At 41.4% G+C, this 22,879-nt stretch overlaps 1 protein-coding gene across 2 annotated transcripts; it reads right to left on the reverse strand.

Moving 5' to 3' along the window:
* Positions 1–1,074: 1,074 nt before the first annotated feature.
* LOC140194595 (probable tRNA methyltransferase 9B) lies at positions 1,075–20,219 on the reverse strand. 2 transcript variants are annotated; one of them, XM_072251824.1, is made up of 5 exons: positions 19,997–20,219; positions 16,309–16,463; positions 11,856–12,029; positions 3,632–4,734; positions 1,075–2,183 (listed from the first exon to the last, which is right to left on the reverse strand). In XM_072251824.1, the coding sequence occupies exons 2-4, from the start codon at positions 16,460–16,462 to the stop codon at positions 3,674–3,676; spliced, it is 1,389 nt and encodes a 462-aa protein (XP_072107925.1). In that variant the 5' UTR covers position 16,463; positions 19,997–20,219; the 3' UTR covers positions 1,075–2,183; positions 3,632–3,673. The 2 variants fall into 2 exon arrangements, with proteins under 2 accessions (XP_072107925.1, XP_072107927.1); XM_072251826.1 differs by lacking the exon at positions 16,309–16,463.
* Positions 20,220–22,879: the final 2,660 nt, after the last annotated feature.

Consider the following 22,879-nt stretch of genomic DNA (forward strand, 5'->3'; position numbering starts at 1 on the left):
AGTTGACAACCAGCACTTTCTCCCCCCAGAGTGGCAATAGCTAACACAAGAAGCATAATTTAAGGTGACTGGAGGTAAGAATAGGAGGGACGTCAGAGGTAGGTTTTTGTTTTACACAGAATGTGGTGGGTGCGTGGAATGCATTGCCAGGGTGGTGGTAGAGACAGATACATTAGGGACATTTAAAAGACTCTTAGATAGGCACATGGATGAAAGATAAATGGAGGGCTATGTGGGGGCGAAGCACTGGATTGATCATGGAGCAGGTTAAACCATAGGCTGAAGGGCCTGTACTATATGTACAGTTCTATATTGTATGTTCAACACAGAAACAGGCCCTTCGTCTCAACTGGTCCAAGCCACCAAGATGCCCCTTCCAAGCTAGTCCCATTTGCATCCAGCTCAGCTTTCCATTTCATTACCTGTCCACTGTATTTTAAAAGTTGCTATTGTACTTGCCTCAACCATGTCTTTTGGCAGCTCATTCCATGTACATACATTTTTGTGTAAAAAGATTTCTCCTTAAGTTCCCATCTCACCTTAAACCCATGCTCATATCCCAATCCCAGAAAAAAGACTGAGTGCATCTGCTCAGTCTATGTCCCTCATGACCTTTGTGAGATCACCTCTCAGTATGCTACACTAAAGACCTTGCCAGTCTCCTGTGGCTCCACATAAAGATGTCCCCGTTGATCTTTGAAGGGTGCTATTCTCTCCCTAGTTACTCTTTCCCTTAACATATTTATAAACCCCTTTGGATTCATCTTAATCTTCAATACCAAAGCTATCTCATGCCCCCTTTTACCCCTCCTGATATGCACCTTGATTAGAAGGTAAAGATGTAAAGGAGGGAGAATGTGACCAATTAAATAAACAATGTTATGAACCGATAGCCAAGGCCAGGTCACATCCTTGCCTTCCTGGGTAGGTGTAATTCTTAGAGGGAAAAGAAGAGACTAATACCTATATAAGCACAAGGATTGGATCAAAAACACCAAACAATGAACCACAAAAGAAATCAGTTTGTGTTGAATGTACTTTAATCTGCAGTAAATTGAAAGTACGTGAGCCGAAGATATTTAAATAGAATTAAAATATAGTGAAAGCCAGACTTTGACACAATTGTACAACAAATAAAACAGTCACTTTGCATGTTTGCATTGTCTGTGCAGAGAATCTTGACCTTTGCCAGCAAGCATAGAAAAGAACATCACATCACCAGAATGAGATTTTTAAATTTTCCACAGATTTGAAATATTTGCTGCTACTAAGGAATCCTGAGAAAACACAAGGTGGTTTGTGCATAACAAACTTATTGCGTTGACTCCTGTTTAAAATTCTCCACAAGGGCTGCATTAGATATTCAAATTGTGCTTTTAAAAAAAATCCAAGGCAGTAGAATATTTAGTTCTCCCCAAATGTGACATTTACATTTTCAATGAACAACCAGAAGACATAAAATTTTATCCCAAGGTGTGGGGAAAAAAGAGAACTAAATTACCTTTGAGTTAAATCATTTTGAAAAACAATGCTTCCAGGTGATGATTGCAGCAGTAAACTAGCAAATTAAATTGCACAACCTACTTGTGACACTGAAAAGCAATATGTCAGATGTTTCTGGTAGGCAAGATTTCCAAGGGAATTCCAATGACATTCCACCAAGGTTCCAGCAGGAACTAGAGAAAAAATGAAGAAGTTGCTGGCACTGATTTCTTGAAATCAATTTCAATTACAAAGAAAATTTCACACCTGAAAACCATGTATTTTCATTGCAGTATATCCCAGTGGGTGAAAGAAATCCCATGCAGGCTAGATTGTTCTTTGTGTGCTCACTAGACTGGACCAATTTTTACTCCTTGTAAGCATAATGACGTCCCCAGTGATAAGGGGTAAAATATGCTTGTGATGGCACCAGCAAATATTGGCTGATAAAGTGGATCTCATCAGTTAGCTGGCAGTACAAAAGCACTACGTTTCCTTTAGATCACTGATTCCCAAGTCTGGAATGTTGGTGGGTGGAAAGTACGTGAGAATTATTTTGCACTCAGTCACAACGCCCAATGAAGTTCCACAAAAAGTTGTAGACGTGAACCACTGACATCGACTCTATCCACAGATGCTGCCCGACCTGCTGAGTTTTTCCAGCATTTTCAGTTTTAACTAAACGTTCCAACTTGTTCCATCTGCACAATGGTTAAACAGGACATTGAAAGAGTAGTAAGCAATGTGAGACTTCAACCTTCTTCCAGTGTGCAATTTGACTTTGGCCCCTACTCCATTTATCTGTCATGTCAAACCCCTTTATTATTTTGAGAACAGTATAAATCAAACTTGTGGAGTCAAAACAAATCATGCAACCTTTCCTCAAATCCTTAATACAATTCCTCTCAGTCTGTATAACATCCTTTCTAAAAGGCAAATATGAGCAAAGACTCAACCAGTCTTCTATATAAAAAACTGCAAGGCTAGAAACAAGTGCAAATGTCACTAACGATATGCACAAATGGCCTTCCAACGACCAGCAAATTTAAACTCTATCTCACTCTCATAACTGCCAGAAATGTTGTATCAAATATAGTTTATTATTTGTTCTGCAGTAATTAATACTAGGACCCTGTTTTTGAACTTTACTTCAAATGATGTGTAAAAAGTTAGAACTTCCATGTATAAATATGATGTCTGTGCTTAAAAAACTTATCTTGTGATATACTATTACAATATATTATCCTTGTGTAAGACGAACTACAAAGAAGATCTACACACAAAGATCATAGACTTATTATTTAAATGCTAACATAAAAATTTGAAACAGTATTAAATATTTTCTGTCAGCAGATACACTGCTTGAAAAAAAATACAGATGGGCTATTTCAAATCTGTTCTACTGTTACCATTTGTTGTGCTTTTGAAAAACTTAATTCCTTTGGGAGAACCAGATTCCCCTTTGCCAGTATCCATGATGAATTCATGACACAATCCAGATCTAAACTCACAGAAAAGCAGCCACTTGCATTTATGATGGGAACCATCTGGAGCAGCTCAAAGGAACATGCCTGCTCCCCTTCTTTGAGCTAGCAGAAGGGCACCAGATTTCTAAGCAGCTGGGGATAGTTTCCCTCGAATGGCAGGTCTATAAAATTACACCCTCCAATCCCACTGTGGGCTCAGCAGCAGTGGTCATCAATGGGAATACACAGGTTGTCAATCTCAAAGCATTGTCACATTATTGGAATGAATACACAAAGTATTTTTGAGGAACAGTGCACCATGAGCCATCAAATTGTAGAGCAGTGGGAGGTCACATCTGAGTGATGTAACAGGTGAAGATCAGGTATTAGAAGAGCAGAGTTGTGAGAGAACTCCTGGCCTTAGTAAGGTGGTAACTTTAGACCCTTGCAACATTCTGATCTGATGGATGAGAAGATATTTTTTCAGTAAGTTAATGGAAACAGCATGAATCTGATCCTTCAAATTCCATCCAATTATATTTGAAATATTAATTACGTAATCCTGGCACTACACAGAATAAAACAGATTTTTACATTATGGCATTGATATTGTACTTAACTCTAACAAAATTGAAAATAACTTTGTTATAATCTGTGATTAAAATAATGAGGTTTAAAATCACCTTTGATATTAAAATGTGTGCATCAATTAAAATCACCACATATTATTGTTTTTCTACTATGACACACCAGTTGCCATGATCATAACAGGAATTCCGAATGTGAAGTTCTTGCACATTCTCTTCAATGAGCTGAACCAATTCTCCTTCCCTGAAGACATGATAATATCGCATGAATTCTGTAGCATCTGGAATTATCTCTTCCTTTTCATCCAAAGCCACAGCTTTGATACTGTCAATCACAGAGTCTGTTGACTCTGTTGTAGAAGTCCTTTTAAAAACTCTGGCCCCAGTTCTCTCAGACTTTTGTGCTCCTTCATGCATCTGACTGTCTTCTACAGAGTTAGTCCGAAAAAGGTTTAGATCTCCTGCTCTGCTTATTTCACCTTGCTGTCTTCCTTGCTTTGTTTTTAATGAGTTCACATTTCTAGTCTCTAACCATTGTGTTTCTTCGTGCTTTGGATTTTCAGCAAACACCTCCTCATCAAAACTGTCTGTCTTCACCAGTGGTGGGCAATCTGCTTCCAAACTGCAGTGCTGGGATGATATGCTCAACTTTCTCACAGGCTGCATGGAAACAGTAGTGCTTCCCCATGAAGGCATTAGGTCCGGTGACTGTTTCATCGACTTTAGTTGGTCAATGTGTGACTGCATTGTAACCTCATCAAGTGATTTAGAGAAGAACCACGATCGAAGTGATTTTCCCAGATTCTTGTAAAGTCGATACTCTTGATCTTTGGACATCCTGGGGCAGCAATTTTCTAACAAAGTTTGATTGTCACTTCTGTATGAAAGTATTGTGTGTTGATCCTGTCTAAGAGACAACATTGTGCTGCCTTCACTTTGAACTGCCTTTATTGAGTCTTTATCTTCTGTCTTGACATTCCTTCCGACTATGGGTTGATTATTATTTTGACTAGACTCTGATGATGGTCTAGAACACAGGGATCGGTTCCAAGGAACAAAGATGTCTTGTTTATCAAAGCGGCGATACTTTTGTTCCATGGCCCATACATAAATCATCATTTGACCTCCACGGAGCAAAGTTCTCGCCATTTCTTTTATTGCTCTAATTCGCCTGGCCTTCGTTGAAAAATGATGAATCACTACATTAAGACAATCATAAAATTAGTTTGTAATGGTTATTCATGTACAAGAACATGTCTAGTGTTACAAGTTAGAGATGAGATAGGCAGGAAGGTGACAAATTGGATAGCTTTTTCTAAAGGGCTGATATTGTATGGTGGGCCAAATGGCCAGCTTTTGTGCTTTACGATTCTACTTCTTTCAGGTAGTACACTGCAAGTATTAGTCTTATGACAATAATAAATATGTATAGCCTAAAGATGATAAAAATATAACCTATGGAGGGAGATAAACAGTTGTTGTTTTGGGTCAAGCTCCTTCATCAGGACTGGTAAGGAAGGAGGCAGAAGCCAGCAGAATGTGCAGGGGGGTGGGGAGCTACAAGCTGGCAGGTGGTAGGTGAAACTAGGTGAGCAGGAATGTGGGAGGAGGCAATGAAGCTGGGAGGTGATAGCTGGAAGAGGTAAAGGGTTGAGGAAGAAGGAAACTGAAAGGAGGATGGTGGACACTGGGAGAAAGGGAAGGAGGAGCTCCAGAGGAGGTGATGAGCAGGGGAGGAGAAAAGAAGGGGTAAGAACGGAGCCTGAACGGGGAATGGAAAAGGAAAGAAGGGAGAAGAGGAGAAATTACTGGAAGATAATGAAGGGTCACAGCTAGAAATGCTGATTGTTTATTCCTCTGCGTAGATGCTGTCTGACATGGCTGGGTTCCTCCAGCATTTTACATGTGTTGTCCTGGATTTCCAGCACCTGTTGCATATCTTGTGTAAAAGAACAAGTTTAACTTTTGGAGGAACTCAGCAGGTCAGTTAGCATCTGTGGAGGGAAATGGACATTCCACATTTCATTAGGATTGAAAGACAGAGGGAAGGTAGCCAATACTAAAGATAAGAGGGGAGGCAGCCAGTATGAAAAGTAGTGATGAAATACGCAGGAAGGCAGACTGGATATTCCTCCTATTGTGTCTGATAATTGTAATAATACTGATTGGTGGGAAAATCTATGGATAGGTTTCAGGAGTCTGTGGTTTTACCATCATCCTCCAACAAATCAAGAAAGTGAATTAAAATTCACATTGGGTACAGCCTGGGTAAAAACTGTGCCATTTCTAAAAACCACTGCAATGCAAGCAAGAAAAAATACAGGTACATGTAATGTCCCACACATTTCCTGGCCTGTGTTTCCTCTTTAACTTGTGTTGCAGTTCCCTGGGACACCCGCAATTACCCTTCCATTGCTAACACCTGCTGGGGACAGGCCACTCCCAATCACACTCTCTCTCCCATTCTGCAGCCAGCACTACCACAACACACATCACTCTTTTTACCTTTACCTTCACTTTAATTTAATAAGTATCTTTTGTTTGTAATTCCTGTTGTGGCCTATCTCCTTTGTGTTACTTCCTGAGAGCCGAGGTTGTAATATGATGGGGGCTCATCCAATTTCTTTTATATTTTGAAAGTATGGGCCTACGTTGTGTTTGCCCCAATAATTTCTTGTAGTGTACAGGCCTTTTGTTTGTTTGTTACCAACACACACAAAATGCTGAAGGATCTCAGCAGGCCAGGCAGTACCTATGGAAAAGAGTACAGTTGACATTTCGATCTGAGACCCTTCAGCAGAACTAGAGAAAAGAAGATGAGGAGTCAGACTTAGAGGGTGGGGGTGGGGGTGGGGGTGGGGGTGGGGGTGGGGAGGAAGAAACAAAAGGTGATAGGTGAAACTGAGAGGGGGAGGGGTGAAGTAAAGAGCTGGAGCGGGTAATCCATTCTGTGCTACTTTGGTAGTTGAGGAGCAATATCTAGTTCTATTTTTGTAATTGTGACCTTAATGGCTATTTTATAGAGAGAGCAAAATTTGTTGCATTATTTGTTGGTAGCTGTGTGTCATGTACACTCTTGTTTCGTGTTGCTTTGTATTAAATGCTGCATTTGTACATTTGTGCTGACCTCTGTACTTTGTCACTACTTCAGTGTAGAGTACGAAAGCTTTTAAATATGGCATCCCTTGAAGAGTTCATTAAAGAACGTTCTGAGGGGTTTATTGAGCTGTTTACAAAAGATCAGCTTTTGCAGCTGGCTTCTCATTACAAAATTGAGCTTACCAGCACTGAAAAATGGCTAAAAGCGAGCACAGGAATGGTCATCAGGGAAGTGCCAACAGACACTGGGGTTCTTGAGGTTAGTTCTATCCACCCCCAAGTGTCCAAACCTACTCCTTTCTCAGAGGCTGCCTTTGAGTTGAGGCTGCAGGAGATGGCACTGCAAGAGAAGCAGTTACAGGACAAGCACAAGGAACGATTGTTAAGGGAACACCAAATGCACTTAGAACATGAGTGTTTCCTTAAGGAATTAGGGTTTAAGAAGGCTCACAAGTCTGATCCTTCTGTATTGGATGGAGGTAGCCATATTAAGTTATCTCCACCATTTGCAGAGAAGGATGTTGAGAAATGCTTCTCTAATTTTGAATGGGAGGCTACCACTTCAAATTGGCCTAAACATGTCTGGACTCTGCTTCTTCAGAGTGTTTTGAAAGGCAAGGCTCAGGATGCCTACTCTGCTCTAAGCATTGAGAGGAGGTCAGACTATGATGAGGTCAAAGTGGCCATCTTGAAATCTTACAAGTTGGTTCCTGAGGTTTATCGCCAGCGCTTTAGGAGCTAGTTAGCTTGACCAGCAAACATATGTGGAGTTTGCCAGAGAGAAAAAGAATCTGTTTGACCGGTGGTGTTTTGCTCAACCAGGAGTAATTAGAGAACACCTGAGTCATCTCACCTTGCTTTAGAAATTTAAGAGCTTTCTGTCTGTTAATGCAATTGTTTATTTAAATGAGCAAAAGGCACCAACCCTTGAGCAAGCTACCATATTGGCAGATGAGCACGTCTTAACGCACAAAGCCAGTTTTGGCAGTAAACAGCAAGCTGAGTACAGGGGTAAAGGCCTACAAAATCAGGCACAATTGTTAAAATAGTGCCACCTGCCTCACCCCAGCTAAGAATTTCACATCTGAGAATGTCCAGTGCCATTTGGCTTGAGTGGGTTCCTGATACAAGAAAGACTCAGCATTATGAGAATCAGTGTGTGTTTCTACCGCAAGAAGCCCGGTCATCTAAGTGCTGAATATTCAGTGCTTAATAAGAAGCAGAAAGCTGTGAAGCCTGTAGCTTTTGTGAAAACTAGAGCAAATTACTCTGTCTCCAGATAGTGATGTCTCAAGCAAGAAACACGAGTTGGCAGGCTCTTCCTTCCTGATGGATATTTTCATTTCTCATACGTCTGATCCTGAGTCAAAGCTACCCATTACGATCTGGAGGGACACAGGAGCTTTTCAGTCTGCGATTCTCCAGGATGTTTTGCTATTCTCTGAGTCTGCCTTGGTTTCAGAGACACTTGTAAAAAGGGTTTGGTGCAGGGTTTTTTTGTCCATGCCTTTGCATAACACTTGTCTCCAATCAGGTTTGGTTTCTGGTGAAGTTGTTGTTGCACTCTGTTCCCAGTTCCCAATTGAACGTGTGTCTTTCATTCTAGGGAACAATCTGGCAGGTCGTAGAGTGCTACCTACTCCTGAGGTAACTGCTAACCCAATGATGCAGGAGGGCCCAGATGAGCTTTAACTGACTTTCCCCAGGCTCTTTCCTGTTTGTGTTACTACTCATGCAATGTCTAAGATAGATCAAAGGAAAGGCAAGTGCACTGACAATCTCCTTGATATTGCCCTCTGTGACACTTTTACGGCCAAAGGTGATGTAGATCTAACAGGGTTTGGCCAAGTGTTTCCCTCTGGTAAACAGCTACTGCTCGAACAGAAAAATGACCCTTCTCTGTCTCCTCTGTTTGAAGAGCTGGTCTCAGGGGAAGCAATTGTAGAGGTGTCCTGCGGCTATTTTATTTGCAATGGAGCGTTCGTGAGAAAGTGGGCTCCTCCAAAAGTGTCCATTCAGGATGACTGGAGTAATGTTTATCAAATTGTTGTTCCTGATGTTTATTGGCCTGACATACCATTACCTTGCTGATCCCTTAGGCACCAGGAAAGCTCTTAATGTGCTTAGGCTTTTCTTCTGGCCTGGTGTGAGACCTGATGTAGTCTAGTTCTGTAGGTCATGTCAGGTGTGTCAGGTTGTTGGTAAGCCATATCAAAAGATCCCTGTTGCTCCCCTACATCCTATCCCTGACATCGGGGTAGCTTTACATTTCCCCAGAGCAACCTTTTAAGGGTGGGGTGGTAATGCCCTGTACATTTCCTGGCCTGTGTTTCCTCTTTAACTTTTGTTGCAGTCCCCTGGGACACCTGCAATTACCTTTTCTTTGCCAACACCTGCTGGGGACTGCTTAAAAACAAGGCAGGTCCCACTCCCTCTCTCCCCCATTCTGCAGCCAGCATTAGCACATCTCACACCATCCTTTTCCCCTTTACTTTAACTTTAATTTAATAAATATCTTTTGTTTGTTGTGGCCCGACTCCTTTGTGTTACTTTCCGGGAGCCGAGTTAGTAACATATAGTTGTTCTGAAATTGCATTGCCTTGTTATATAGCTGGCCGTCAGTGCTCTCCAGTGGGAACCAGCTGGTCTGAAAAATGCTGCATCTGTCAACCTACTGAGAGGAAGAATCATTAAGCAAGGAGGAAGGGATAAAGAGGAGAGAGAGAAAAGAAAAGTGGGAAGAAACATCTTTACCACTCAAGGTAAAGGATTCTAACTTAAACAGAGCTTCCAGAACAAGCTACTTCATGATTTATTTACTTAGAGGTGTACAGTAACATAGAATAGGCCCTTCCTGCCCTTTGAACTGTGCTGCCCAGCAACCCCGACTCAACACTAACCTAATCATGGGACAATTTACAGTGACCAATTAACCAACTAGCCAGTAAGTCTTTCAGGCACTGGAGTCTTTCAGAGTTTGGCGATTCACCCCACATGCAGGGGTATTGTATGGAAGCTTTTAAAGCATCAACAAAGCGGAAAGAAAAAAAGAAGGCAACAAAGACAAAAGGCAGTCTCCAAGATGGAGGACAATGCTGCAAGAGGACGTGAGGGTTATTTGGCACCCAAAGGGGAGGACAGATTATGCCAAAATGCAAGGATAGTGGTTAGCAGTTGACTGAAGGATTAGTTACCTCCTTCACAACCACTGATGAAAAATATAAAGCAAAAATAAATTCGATGAATAAGCTCAAAAATGCACCACAGTTAACTGCCAACTGATCATGCAGAACAGCAGAGAGAAGGTATAGAGACTCAAGGTCAATCAGCAGTGAGGGCAATTCCTGAAATCGTGACTAACTTTAATTTAAGTAGCTTTGTGTTGACTGAAGGTGCCAACGGATCTGTGAAAAATTGTGCCCGCAGACACGACCCTTCGGCTATTGCTCCAACTGGATGTCCAATTGTCAGTTAAAGTGAGGATGGAAGTCAGGAATGCCACTTCAGAGCTATAGGAGAAAGAACAAGGCTATGGAGAAAGAATTGGCGTGGATGGCCTTTGCCCCATTTTCTTCTTCATTGTACGTAGGAATAAACTTGGCTTAGACCCACAGCAGGAAAATATCTCTCTTGGGTCTCTGCTTGAAATGACGGTGTAATTTGTTCTTTTTTATGGATGTCTTGGCTGTAATTACATAAGAGGCGGAATTAGCTTAAAAATCATGTGCTCTCCCTTAAGGGACTAACAGGTTACAGATCTATTTCAAGTTAATTTCTGCTGGAAAATTACTTTCCTTGCCTATTCTAGCTACTGGAGCGTTGATGCAGGCTAGGCACCGTTCTATCCAGTGAGGCAGTAACTTGGAATTCAGACTGACTCAAATAAACCTCATGAGGGAGAGTTTTCATTATAACATGGAACCCTAGTATGGGTCTGGTATAAGCTTCCACACACTCTGCCATTAAACCTCGAAAGATAGTGGAAATGCATTTTCTAATTTAAAACCCATCTTAAAAGATGATTCAACCAAGAATATTTCAAACAAGCCATGATAACTGCTGTTTGTGTGCAATATGAATTCATTGCAACTGAATTAACATAGAAACATAGAAAATAGGTGCAGGAGTAGGCCATTCGGCCCTTCGAGCCTGCACCGCCATTCAGTATGATCATGGCTGATCATCCAACTCAGAACTCTGTACCAGCCTTCCCCCCCATACCCCCTGATCCCTTTAGCCACAAGGGCCATATCTAACTCCCTCTTAAATATAGGCAATGAACTGGCCTCAACTGTTTCCTGTGGCAGAGAATTCCACAGATTCACCACTCTCTGTGTGAAGAAGTTTTTCCAAATCTCGGTCCTAAAAGGCTTCCCCTTTATCCTCAAACTGTGACCCCTCATTCTGGACTTCCCCAACATCGGGAACAATCTTCCTGCATCTAGCCTGTCCAATCCTTTTAGGATTTTATATGTTTTATGAATTATGAATGGATTTAAAATCTTTATTGTTGTCTTGGGAGTCTATTTGACATAGTGAAGAATTATACAAGCCTCCATAAGGAGGACTATGATGCCAACAGAGGTGAAACTTGTTTCAGAATTTAGATCAAGAGATATTAGGATTTCTGCAGATGGCCTAAGTATCTAAAGCAAGGTCTCCCCCTCCGCCAGGGACATTCCCAGCAAAACAATGTTATAACCTGTTCCCACTGATTCTCATAATGCTGAGTCTTTCTTGTATCAGGAACTCACTCAAGCCAAATGGCACTGGGCATTAGTAATTATACCCGTCTTTGTTTTACAAGCACCCTGTAGATCATTTGCGCTTAGAAGCTTCTCTTGATACATAGCTACAGAAGAATTCAGGACCAGCAGCCAGGCGAATCTTCGATTCCACTGGCAACCCATGACTCCTGGATATTTTCCAGGGTGGCACTGACAAGAAGTGGATGTGGATTCAAGTTATGGTCCAAGGGGACAGAAGCTGAACAAGTGACTCCATTCCACTGCAAGCCACATTCCAAGCAATAAAGTGAGTCAGGATAAGCAATTGCCCTTCCTCCATGTATGAGATAAAACTAAATCAGAATTGCCAGCAACAGACATGGTTTTATCTTACTATGGCCTTAAAATCACCCCTGCAGAAATTTTAGAGACATACCAAGCTTGTCACACACTGTTCCATCTTTTAGCATCAAAGCTGGGATATTTTCTCTTACCTCCAATGGAAATGACTGCATTAAAACACTGGTCCCTGTAGGGGAGAATGAGGTTGTCACATACCATGACTTCATGTCCATGGCTTTTGGCAATCTCCACCAAAGGGTTACAATAATCGCTGCCCAGTTTGTAAGCCTGGCTGTTCACACTGAGATATTTTCCAGTCCCACATCCTGCAATGAAGAAAAGCTGTAGTCAACAGCAATAAATTGCTTCTTACAAGAGTCTTTTTGTATGTGGTGCTGAGCATTCCACAATCCAATATTCCTATTGAAAAAGAATCAGTGAGAAGAACAATGTTCTGGAAAATTCCAAGCAAACAAAATATTTTCCCTCACAGTGAGAAGTTATCCTATGGGAATAGAAAAATGCCAGCACATTGCACACTAGTCTAAATGAGTTGAGAGTCTGAGGAAAGTCCTGGACAGCAATGTATGATGACAAGAAGATAGTCAGGAACAGTGGTGTGGTAGCGGTGCAATTTGCTGCTAGGACCGGGAATCCTGAAATGGTTCTGAGTCATGTTATCTCAAATGGTCTGAGGGAGGAATTGACAGATTTAGTAAAAATAACATCCGGTAAGTGAGGGACTGTGGCCAAATGTTGAAGATCAAATTGTCATCACTTACATAAGAGTTCACATTCAATGGTTCCCACATGGGCTGTTACTATTGTATCTCGTAGCCTTTCCATCAGCAGGCAGCCTCCTCTGCCAGCAATCCTACCTCAGCCAAGGTTTGCTTGTTGCACCTGGATGGCTGACTGCTGGAAGGCCTCAGTGTGAGACAGGGCGTGGGAAGGAATGGGGGCCCTGGTTCAGTCTGGACCAGGAGAGCAGGACAGTTGGGAAAAGATAGCTTTCTGCTAAACTGGCAAAAAAAAAGTCGATACTCAGCAATTGATAGATGGCAATTAGGAAGTTAGGAGTTTGAAACAGTTGTTAATTATCGGAGTCACTGAAATTATTTGTTACTTTTAACCAGTGACACTCACCAAAAGGAATTGAGATTGGATTGCAAATGCAATCAGAAGTTAGAAATTTGCTATTTACAAAGAAATATTCCTTTATCATTAAAGTGGGTTTACAAATTTTATGTACAACCTGGAAATGGTACTGTTATAGAGCTCATTGTCAGTCAAATCTGATGAATATAGTTAAGAGGATGGAGGCTGCCTAGTCTGTTCCTTAATTTCACAAACCTTTATTGCTTTTGCATGGGAAAGAATGTATTTTTGTATGATTCATTTAAAACTTTGACATCTCAAGGTATTTCAATTCAGTAGTTTTATAGTGTAGTCCTGCCTATGCCTTGCACTGCCAAACTAAAATTCAACAGTTGACATTTCAGATCAAGATGAAGTGCCTCAACCCAAAATATTGACTGTCCATTTCCCTCCATAGATGCTGCCTAACCCACTGAGCTCCTCCAGCATCTTGCCCATTTGTCCTGGTTCCAGCATCTATCTCTTGTGTCTCCCCAGTAAGAGAGTGGTTACTTTACACCTGGGAGATAATGGAAAGGTTAATTTGACATACTGTCTGTTCTTAAAGCACATTTAGGGATAATCGTTGACAATCACATTTTGCAGCTGCAACTAATTGGTGCGAGGCATTAGGTATTGGATCAGACAATCTGCTGCATTTAAACGGATGCTACTAGCAGAAGATGATTCACAAGTTAGTAACCAGTCTGGAATTTAATTCACATGTGTTACAAGTTCTTCCATCAGACCCACCATGGTCAAGAAAAGGAGATGAAGTTTACTGGGGTAAAGACATGGAGTAAGATGTTCACAATTTTGTTACAATTTCCAATAGCTGATGGGTAAATTTTATGTCGACAGGCTGCCAAATGATAACATTGCGCTGAGTGATAAGTGGTAAGTGAAACAGGTCTTAGTAAATGCAAAAAGATATTAGATTTACTTAGCAAAGAGAGCAATGAAGAGATGGCCCAGAGGCATTGCAAGTAGCGCTGTTGCCTCTCAGCTCCATGAACCAGGTACAATGAAGAGCTCTGCTGCGTGGTGTTTGCACGTTCTCCTTTTGACTGCATGAGCTTCCCGTTTCCTACCGCACCTCAGAGATGTGCTGGTTTGTGGTTTAAGTGGCTGCAGCCAATTTCCCCACCTATAGTAGATGATAAGGAGAATCAGTGGGCATGTGGAAGAGTATAAATTACAGGAAACAGCTGGGGAATGGGAATTCATAGGGTGTAGCTTGACCTTTTCCGAATCTTTTTTATTAACCTAGAATATATGCATAGAGAAGCGGAGTTGACGACATTAATGATTGTATTCGATGTAATATATGCCCAGCTTTGTTTGGTTTTGTTTAGATTCAGTTTTTGGTTTAGTTTAATTTAGATTTTTTTCTTAGTGTTTTTTGTTTGCTACTTTGGGTTTTTATTGTGATTTTTTTTATTTTTCCTTTTATCATGATTAACTATATTGAGAGCTTGGAGGTCTACTATACTTGTATTATCTGTAGCTTTATTTGCATATGTCTATTACCAATAAGGTAATTCCAATCTCTTTGTATTACTACTGTTACTATGTTTATGAACCTGAAAGTTAATAAAAAGATTAAAAAAGAAAGGACTGTTCTGAAAGCTAGTGCAAGCTCAATGAGACAAATATCTCATTCTACTTTACAATAAAACATTAAAATTATTGAAACAGTTCATTAGAGTTAATCTGCAGACACAATTTCAACAGGATCTCTGCAAACAATGCACGATAAAATGGCAGCAACATTTCCCAACTGAAGCCAAGGGAGATTCAGACAAAAATGCAATGAGTAGGTGATGCATACAGAAAGCAATTTGATTATTTCCTGGCAAAGGAGTAGAAACTCAGTTACATACAAATTACACGCAAAAAATCAATTGCAGTAATGTAGTCTCTGGGTATAATGGAGAGGGCTATTACCTGATTCTGCCAGGGAATAATGACGTCACAATATGTAGACTATTTAAGATTAATAAAGATGGCAAATTTGCAACCAAATTCAAACAATAGCAATAAAAATATAAAAACTGAAATTGGTCTATCAACACAAAAATGGCTTTCAAAATAAGAAATGTTAAAATGAAAAGACCCTTTGCCAGATACTTACTAGGCAGATGATATATTTTGTCTTTACTTGTTCACTCTTGAGTTGTGGAAACATGCACTTCCATTAACTGACAGAAAAAAACAATTTGTTTCCAAACCACCAGCCAATTCCACAGTGTGACCAGATCTTGGTGTTTGTTTTGAGATTGTTCTCAACTGATTTGTACTATTTGTCTCAGATCTGACTAAATGCCTTCCCCATTAATTTATAACAAGAGTGATATGCACTTTCTATCAGTTTATTGATGAAATTAATATGCAATATACCAATGCAAATTAGGTAGCTCAATGTTTAATCCTAATTCTTAATTGTTTTTAGCCTAGGTGGTAAAACAAATATCTGTAACACCCATGGGCTCCGTAAGCTGAAATTCGGCCACTGCTGCCATAAGCAACTTCCCAACCTGTTCCCACCTCCGTGTGTGTGAGCACATGCATGGAAGACAAGTGAATACAGGATCTGTCTCATTGGTGATGAGCTTTCCTCTCACTCCTTCCCTCTCCATTCCAAAAAGTGACCGATTTTACAGAAACATGGGTCTTACTGCCTATGTGATGGAAAGTATTCCAGTGAGGTACAGAAGTGTGTCTCGTGCCCTTGCAATTCCAATGAAGTAGAATGCATGAGAGGGTGCAATGATGGGGATAGGAGATGAATACTGATGAATAAAAATAATAAAGATCCACAACCTACAATGTCAAATCTGAGTGACATTTTCTTATCAGTTTGTAGTTATGTAGAGTCATGACTGTGCACCGGGAACGACCAGTCACAATCTGAAACATCAGACATCCCTTTACCTCTGCAGATGCTGCTTGACTCATTGAGTTCTTCCAGCAGTTTGTTTTTTACTCCAGATTCCAGCATCTGCAGTCTCCCGTGATTCCTTGAAAGGGGAATTTTGATCGTTGGGTTTAGATTAAGTAGATTGGGTCCAAACTCTCTTGCATTTAGAGAAGTGAAACATGTGGAATTCCTATGGGACTTGCCAATACAGATGCAAGGTTAATGATTCCCGTGGCTGGTGTTTCAAAATAAGGCATTAGCTATTCAGGTCCGAATTTTATTCATTCATGGAGCAATGGAACTGTGGGGCTCAGTTGTTGAGTATAATCAAGTTAAAGTCAATAGATTTTTGGATTAGAAGAGAAGATGAGGAATTATTGCAGGAAAATAACCTTGAGTTAAGAGATCACTCATGAACTTATTGAATAGAGAACACAAGTTATTCCTGCATCTGATTGTTATGTTTCTAAGGCTTCATGGTGACCCACACAAAGGGTAGGTAACAGAATTCCCAAACTGGAAAGTGTACATTTACTGAGGGTTCTTACCAATATCAGCAATGATGCTGCCTGGTTCTTGGTCCAAGAGGAACTGTCTGACACATGGCCAGGCCTTGCTTCGGATCTCATTGAAGTAGGGTGCTGTTTGCTCATATACATGATGAACATGTGCTTCTTCCAACTGAATGGCTTCTAACTCCATCCTGTAGGAGACAAGGGGATACTGGATTTATGAATAAACTATGTAGACTAGAGGCAATTAGTTCATTTCCTTGAAGCCATTCAATCCAATTTGATCCAAATTTTCAGTGCTTCATGACTCCTGATTTCCATCAGTACATAATTGTTTCTATTTGTATTGTAGTTGATTGAAAGGCACATTTCAGGTCACAAATGGTTATCAGAATTTTGCTCGGGGATGTACCTCAACAAATGCACAGTTTGACAATGTTCCTATATTGGTATATGCTTAGATTAATAAGGATTTTTATTTTGGATAAATGCAAGTTAGTAGCTAATGGGCCCCAATTTATCAAGAAATATTGATAAATGGAAAATGATGTCAGTCAGCATCTGTGGAGAAACACAATACGTGACATTGTCAGTTCAGTTGCAATGTCATCAATGTGAAACTCAAATTAAACATGCTGCTATGTAAGCTTTGTCTGTAACGTAATCACGGTTAAACATGCTGCAATGTGAGCTTTGTCTGTAACGTAATCACTGTTAGCCCGATTGACAATCACATGATCATAAGACATAGGACCAGGATTAATTCATCTGGCCCATCGAGTCTGCTCCACTATTCAATCATGGCTGATTCTTTCTCCCTCTCCTCAACTCCATTCCCTGGCCTTCTCCCCATAAACTTTGATGCCATGTCAATCAAGAGCCTATCAATCTCTGCCTTAAAAACACCCAACGATCTGGCCTCCACAGCTGCCAGTGATAACAAGTTCCACAAATTCACCAGCCCTCTATCCTGAGGCTCTGCCCTCTTGTCCTAGACTCCCCCACCATGGGAAACATTCCTTCCACATCTACTCTGTCTAGGCCTTTGAAAGATTTCAATGAGATCCCCCCCCCATCCTTCTAAATTCCAGTGAGTACAGACCCAGAACCATTAAATGTTCCTCGTACGATAACCCTTTCATTCCAAGGATCATCACTGTGAACGATATCTGGTTATATTGCTCTATGATCTATATATTAAGTTGAATGTATTGCAAATAACTTGCTGTTTCACCTTGAAAGAGTGTCTGCGAGCCTGCATGTCAGGAGGAAGGAGGCAAAAGATGAGGTGTTGTAATTGCATGCAAAGCAGGAGGAACAAGGATGGTGATTGAAGAGGAAGGCTGGGTGCAGCAAAATGAACAGTCCCTCAGAGTGCTGAAAGTGGAGGGGAGGTGAGCCAGTATTTTTTGGTAGCATATTGCCAGGAGTGGTAGATATGGATATTTATTGAATGCGAAGAACAGTGGGTTGGCAACTGAGGGCAGAGGAATCCTTACTATAGTTCTGACAGGGAAGATGAGAGCGAAGGAGTAAAAAATGAAATGGGCCCAGTATAGGGCCCAATAACCAGGTGACCATGAAACTGGAGGCCTGGAGGGAAGATCCCTAGAAGCATTAAGGTTAGTGGCAGTTTGGGAAACCCTTGGAATCCTCATTGCTGTAATTAAATGTTTTCCTCCTGTCCCTTCTCCAGTTTGACCTCATGATTTTCACCAGTGAGAAAATTTGCAGGGTCGCCTACCCCATTGTACGGTATATCGTGGTAGGGTGGCTTGGGAGCTCAGTGGTTGGCATGATGCTTTACAATATCAGCGACCTGGGATCGATTCTCGCTGCTGCTTGTAAGGAGTTTCCCTATGACTGCTTGGGTTTCTTCCAGCTGCTCCGGCCTCCTCCCACGGTCCAAAGACATAGAGAATTGTACGTTAATTGGACATTGTAAATTATCCCGTGACTAGGCTAGGATTAAGTCGGGGGATTGCTGGGCGGCGCATCTCGAAGGGCTGGAAGGGCCTATTCCATGCAGTATCTCAATAAATCAATCAATCAATCAATCAATCATGGATGCAAGCATTAGACTCACAGGTTCTGCTCCATTGATGAGATATTATAGGATTTCATCTGCCTAAACTACCAAAGAAGTACAGGCAGCAAACTTGCAAAACAAAGAAGTACTTCTATATTACGCTAAGAATTGCTCCCTAAAATAGTTAGCAGTTCCATCCTGCTAGAGCTTCAACCATCCCTCTCTTGGTGTTGAGAGCAAATTGCCATCCCAGTGAAAACTCAGCCAATATTTAGATCTACAAGGATGTTGCCTGGATTGGAGAGCTTCTTATGAGAATGGGTTGAGTGAACTTGGCCTTTTCTCCTTGGAGTGACAGAGGATGAGAGGTGCCCTGATAGAGGTGTATAAGATGATGAGAGGCATTGATTATGTGGATAGTCAGAGGCTTTTTCCCAGGGCTGAAATAGCTAACATGAGAGGGCATGGGTTTAAGGTGCTTGGAAGTAGGTACAGAGGAGATGTCAGGGGTAAGTTTTTTTACACAGAGAGTGGTGAGTGCATGGAATGGGCTGCCAACGACAGTGGTGGAGGCAGATACAATAGGGTCTTTTAAGCGACTCCTGGATAGGTACATGGAGCTTAGAAAAATAGAGGACTATGCACTAGGGAAATTCTAGGCAGTTTCTAGAGTAGGTTACATGGTCAGCACAATATTATGGGCCGAAGGACCTTTATTTCTATGTTCTGTGTTCTATGCACTACTGAAATGTCTGGACAAAAAAAAACATGAGTCATTGGCAGTAATGAAATAATGGATCCTCCATCAATCACCCTTGTCACCTCCTTGGTGTTGAATCTTTGAAAGAAATTTTATTACACATTCTTACTCATCCACCATAACCATGCAAATTGTGTTTGAAAGCTTCTATTGAATCTGCTTCCTCTATGCTTTTACAAATTGTATTAAAATCACAACAATTTACAACATAAATTAATTTTTCCTCATTCTCCTTCTAATATTTCTGAGCCTATGTTTAGAAAAGAGCAATCCTCAAATCTATCCTTAACAACAAATACAGAAAACTCCACCTGCATTGCACTGGTGCTTACCGGCTCCCACTTCACTGCTACAATCAAAAAATAAAATATATTCCATACCTTGTACTGTGTAAAATGGGGAACAATTTTGTGGTTACCATAGAAGCAAATCCTAATCTGAGATATTTCAAGGGTGCTGTTTACTCCTCACTCACAGGGTACTACTGTGTCCCTATGATAATGTATTGATTTTACAGTTCCCCACAGCTGGCATTAACCTTTAGACAAAGTGAAAAGACCTAAATACAATATAATTGCATATTTCTAAATGTTTGAGTAATTGTATTTACTTTTTTTAAATCACAGCTGATAACAGAGCCAAGTATATGTGTAAGTAACAGGAAATAGAAAATAAAAAGAAATCTAAGAGATGCACATTAACTGTTCACAGTCGCAGTTCTCAAATTAAAATGCTTCATACAGTACATTTTCAGTATTGGAATGAGATATGCAAGCCTGCTTGGTCATGATTATGATTTAGAGATGATTCTTCCACTTGTAGGCAGTTTAGAGCCTCCCCACTGCCCTGTTGAGTTAACTGCATATTCTGACATCAGCAGCTTTGTTCAGATGGATGTAAACAGACTTAAAATAGTAACTGATCTTACAGCTTACCCTCAGCTCCACATCAGTTCCATGTCAGCTAGAGCTCGCCTTCAACGTGCTGTGTCTACTTTGCCATATCCTATTTTATCCCTTTGAAATTCAAATGCTATCGACAGTTTTGTAAATGTTTACAGTTTCTTCACACAACACTTGATTTAAGGTAGGCTTTGCTGTTGGTTTAATAAAGCAAGAAAATGAGAGAAAATGCACTGTGTCACAGAGAGCTGCTGAATTCACAGGACGTTTGCTGAATTGAATAGAGAATTATCCATTTCCAGTAATAATGACGATTAAGGAAAAGTTAATTTTCCTCAGGAAGGAAAACCAGCTGGTATAGTACATTGTACATTGAACATTGTACCTGGATGCAATTGTCTCTTGCCTGCATGAACTCAGTGGTTTCCATTAACCATTTCAAGTGAGCACAGAATTGAACTGGGAGGTACGCAGCATAAAAATTAAAGGGAGCATCACATGATTAGAAATGCTGCTCCTTATATCAACAGATGGCAGATTACCATAGCATTATTTCTCATGGTGGCTGGGATGAGAACAGGAAAATGAATAATCAGAGAGGTTGATCAGACCTGAGGTCAGCCAATGTAGCTACTTAAAGCATGCTTGTGACTGTAGAATATTCTACATTTTTGTATGCTGTATTATTCTTATAGACATAAGATTGTTGCTGAGATATGCTGAAAGATTTTGATATCACCTCTTACACATTCTCCACCCTCCGGAAGAGGGATGAGAAGGTAAAGAGGGTCAGAGATGGTTGTAAAATATCAAATAAAGAAAATGCAGTATCTACTGAATCCATTCCTATTCCTTTAAATCTTTAAAGTGAAGGGACTAGGATATGAATGAGGCTCTCACAAAAGCAGACAAAGTTTCTGTCCAGTGACATAATCAGAATTGCAATTTAAGTTTACCAAAGTGTGACCGAGAGGCCTAGACTGGCCTTGAAGGAAATTATCCAGAGAAAGATGTCAATTCCCAGTTCCCACTGACTTCAGAGCATCCTGATGGGCTAGGTTGAGCAGATGACATACCCCCACCTCTCAAGAAATCTTTTGGCCTCTCCACCCTGATCTCCATTTTCTTTCATCTCCAGTTATTGCCCTGCCCACTTCCTGTTCGTATGTGATCACTCCTTTTCCAGGCCAAGGCTACCAATCTTTCCCACTCCTCCCCATATGCTTATCTCTTCTCCATTCTAAATAGCGAATGTTTCCCTATTTCCGATTGCCGTTCAGGGGTTCCTGGATGGGAGAAGGAACATCAACATGGACGCTCAGCTGTGGCTTCCTGAACTGCTGTTCTCTGCCACCTGAGAGCCAGCTTACTGTTTTGTTTCCCATGCAGCCCCAGGAGAAGCAACACCATCCTTTCACCTCGTCTCTTTCCATCAAGGGACCCAAACAGACTTTATAGATAAAGCAGCAGTTCTTCCAATCTAGTGTATTGCATTCAATGTTCACAATGAGAGCTACAGTTCAATCTGCAAACCAAGTTCAAATTGGACTTGTGGAGCACCTTCTTTCAGTCTATAAGAGTGACCCTCAGCTTCTGGTTGTCTGCCACTTCAATTCACCATCATACTCCAACTCTGACCTGTCCATCAGTGTTTTACAGTGTTACCGTGCCCCACACAACCTTGAGGAACAGCATTTTACCCTTTGTTTGTGCATGACACATCCTTCTGGATTTAGTCATGAAATGCCATTCCCTTTCCTCAGTTCCTTCGTCTCCGTCGCATCTGTTTCCCAGGATGAGGCTTTTCTATCTAGGACATCAGCGTTGTCCTCCTTTCCAAAGAGCGGGGTTTCCCTTCCTCCACCGCTGATGCTGCCTTCACCCACAGCTCCTCCATTTCCTGGTCATCCACAGCCAACCCATCTTTCCACTGCCTTAACAGGGATAGAGTTCCTCTCATCCTCTCCTACCGCCCCATGAGCTTTCTCATCTAACACATCATTCTCCACAATGTCGCCCGTCTTCAACAGGACCCTACTACCGAACACATCTTCACCTCCCCCAATTCTCCACTTTCCACAGGGATAGCTCTCTCCCCGATTCCTTTGTCCATTTGTCCCTCCCCACTAATCTCCCTCCTGGCACTTATCACTGCAAGGAGCAGAAATGCTACTCCTGCCCATTCACCTCTTCCTTTACCTCTATACAGGGCGCCAAACAGTCCTTCCAGGTGAAGCAACCTGTGAGCCGATTGGACTCACGTACACTATCCGGCCCCCGATGTAGTTTCCTCTACATTGATGAGACCCAATGTAGATCGGGCGACTGCTTTGTTGAGCACCTCAGCTCCATCTACAAAATGCAGAATTTCCCTGTGGCCAACCATTTCTATTGCTATCCCCATTCCCATTCCAACATGTCAGTCCATGGCCTCCTCCTCTGCCAAGGTGAGGGCACTTACATGTTGGAGGAGTAACAACCTCATAGTCCATCTAGGAAGTCTCCAACCTCCTGGCATGAACATCAATTTCTCCAGCTTCCGGTAATTTATTCCCTCCCCTTTCCATCTTCTTTATTCCCGCACTCTAGCCTCTTACCTCTCCTCCTCACCTGCCTATCACCTCCACCTGTTGCACCTCCTCCTACCCTTTCTCCCATGATCCACTTTCCTCTCCAATCAGATTCCTTCTTCTCCAATCCTTTGCTTTTTTCACTTATCAGCTCCGTTTTTAATTCATCCTCCTCTCGCACTCACCTGACTTCATGTAGCATTGACTTCCTTCCACTCCCTCCGCACCTTCTTATTCTGGTATCTTCCCCCTTTCTTTCCAGGTCTGATAAAGGTCTCAGCCAAAATGTCGACTGTTTTTTCATTTCCATAGATGCTGCCTGACCTGCTGAGCTCCTCCAGCGTTT

The sequence above is a fragment of the Mobula birostris genome, chromosome 3 (assembly GCF_030028105.1).
Source record: "Mobula birostris isolate sMobBir1 chromosome 3, sMobBir1.hap1, whole genome shotgun sequence".
In the NCBI taxonomy this organism is placed as follows: Eukaryota; Metazoa; Chordata; class Chondrichthyes; order Myliobatiformes; family Myliobatidae; genus Mobula; species Mobula birostris.

What these genes read in the sequence shown, in the direction of transcription:
- LOC140194595 (XM_072251824.1), bottom strand. Translation starts at nt 16,462, where the DNA reads ATGGAGTTAGAAGCCATTCAGTTGGAAGAAGCACATGTTCATCATGTA. An exon ending in CAGCATCATTGCTGATATTG is followed by an intron (nt 12,030 to 16,308) that starts GTAAGAACCCTC and finishes TCTTCATTGCAG; the next exon opens with GATGTGGGACTGGAAAATAT. An exon ending in TGCAGTCATTTCCATTGGAG is followed by an intron (nt 4,735 to 11,855) that starts GTAAGAGAAAAT and finishes GTCTTAATGTAG; the next exon opens with TGATTCATCATTTTTCAACG.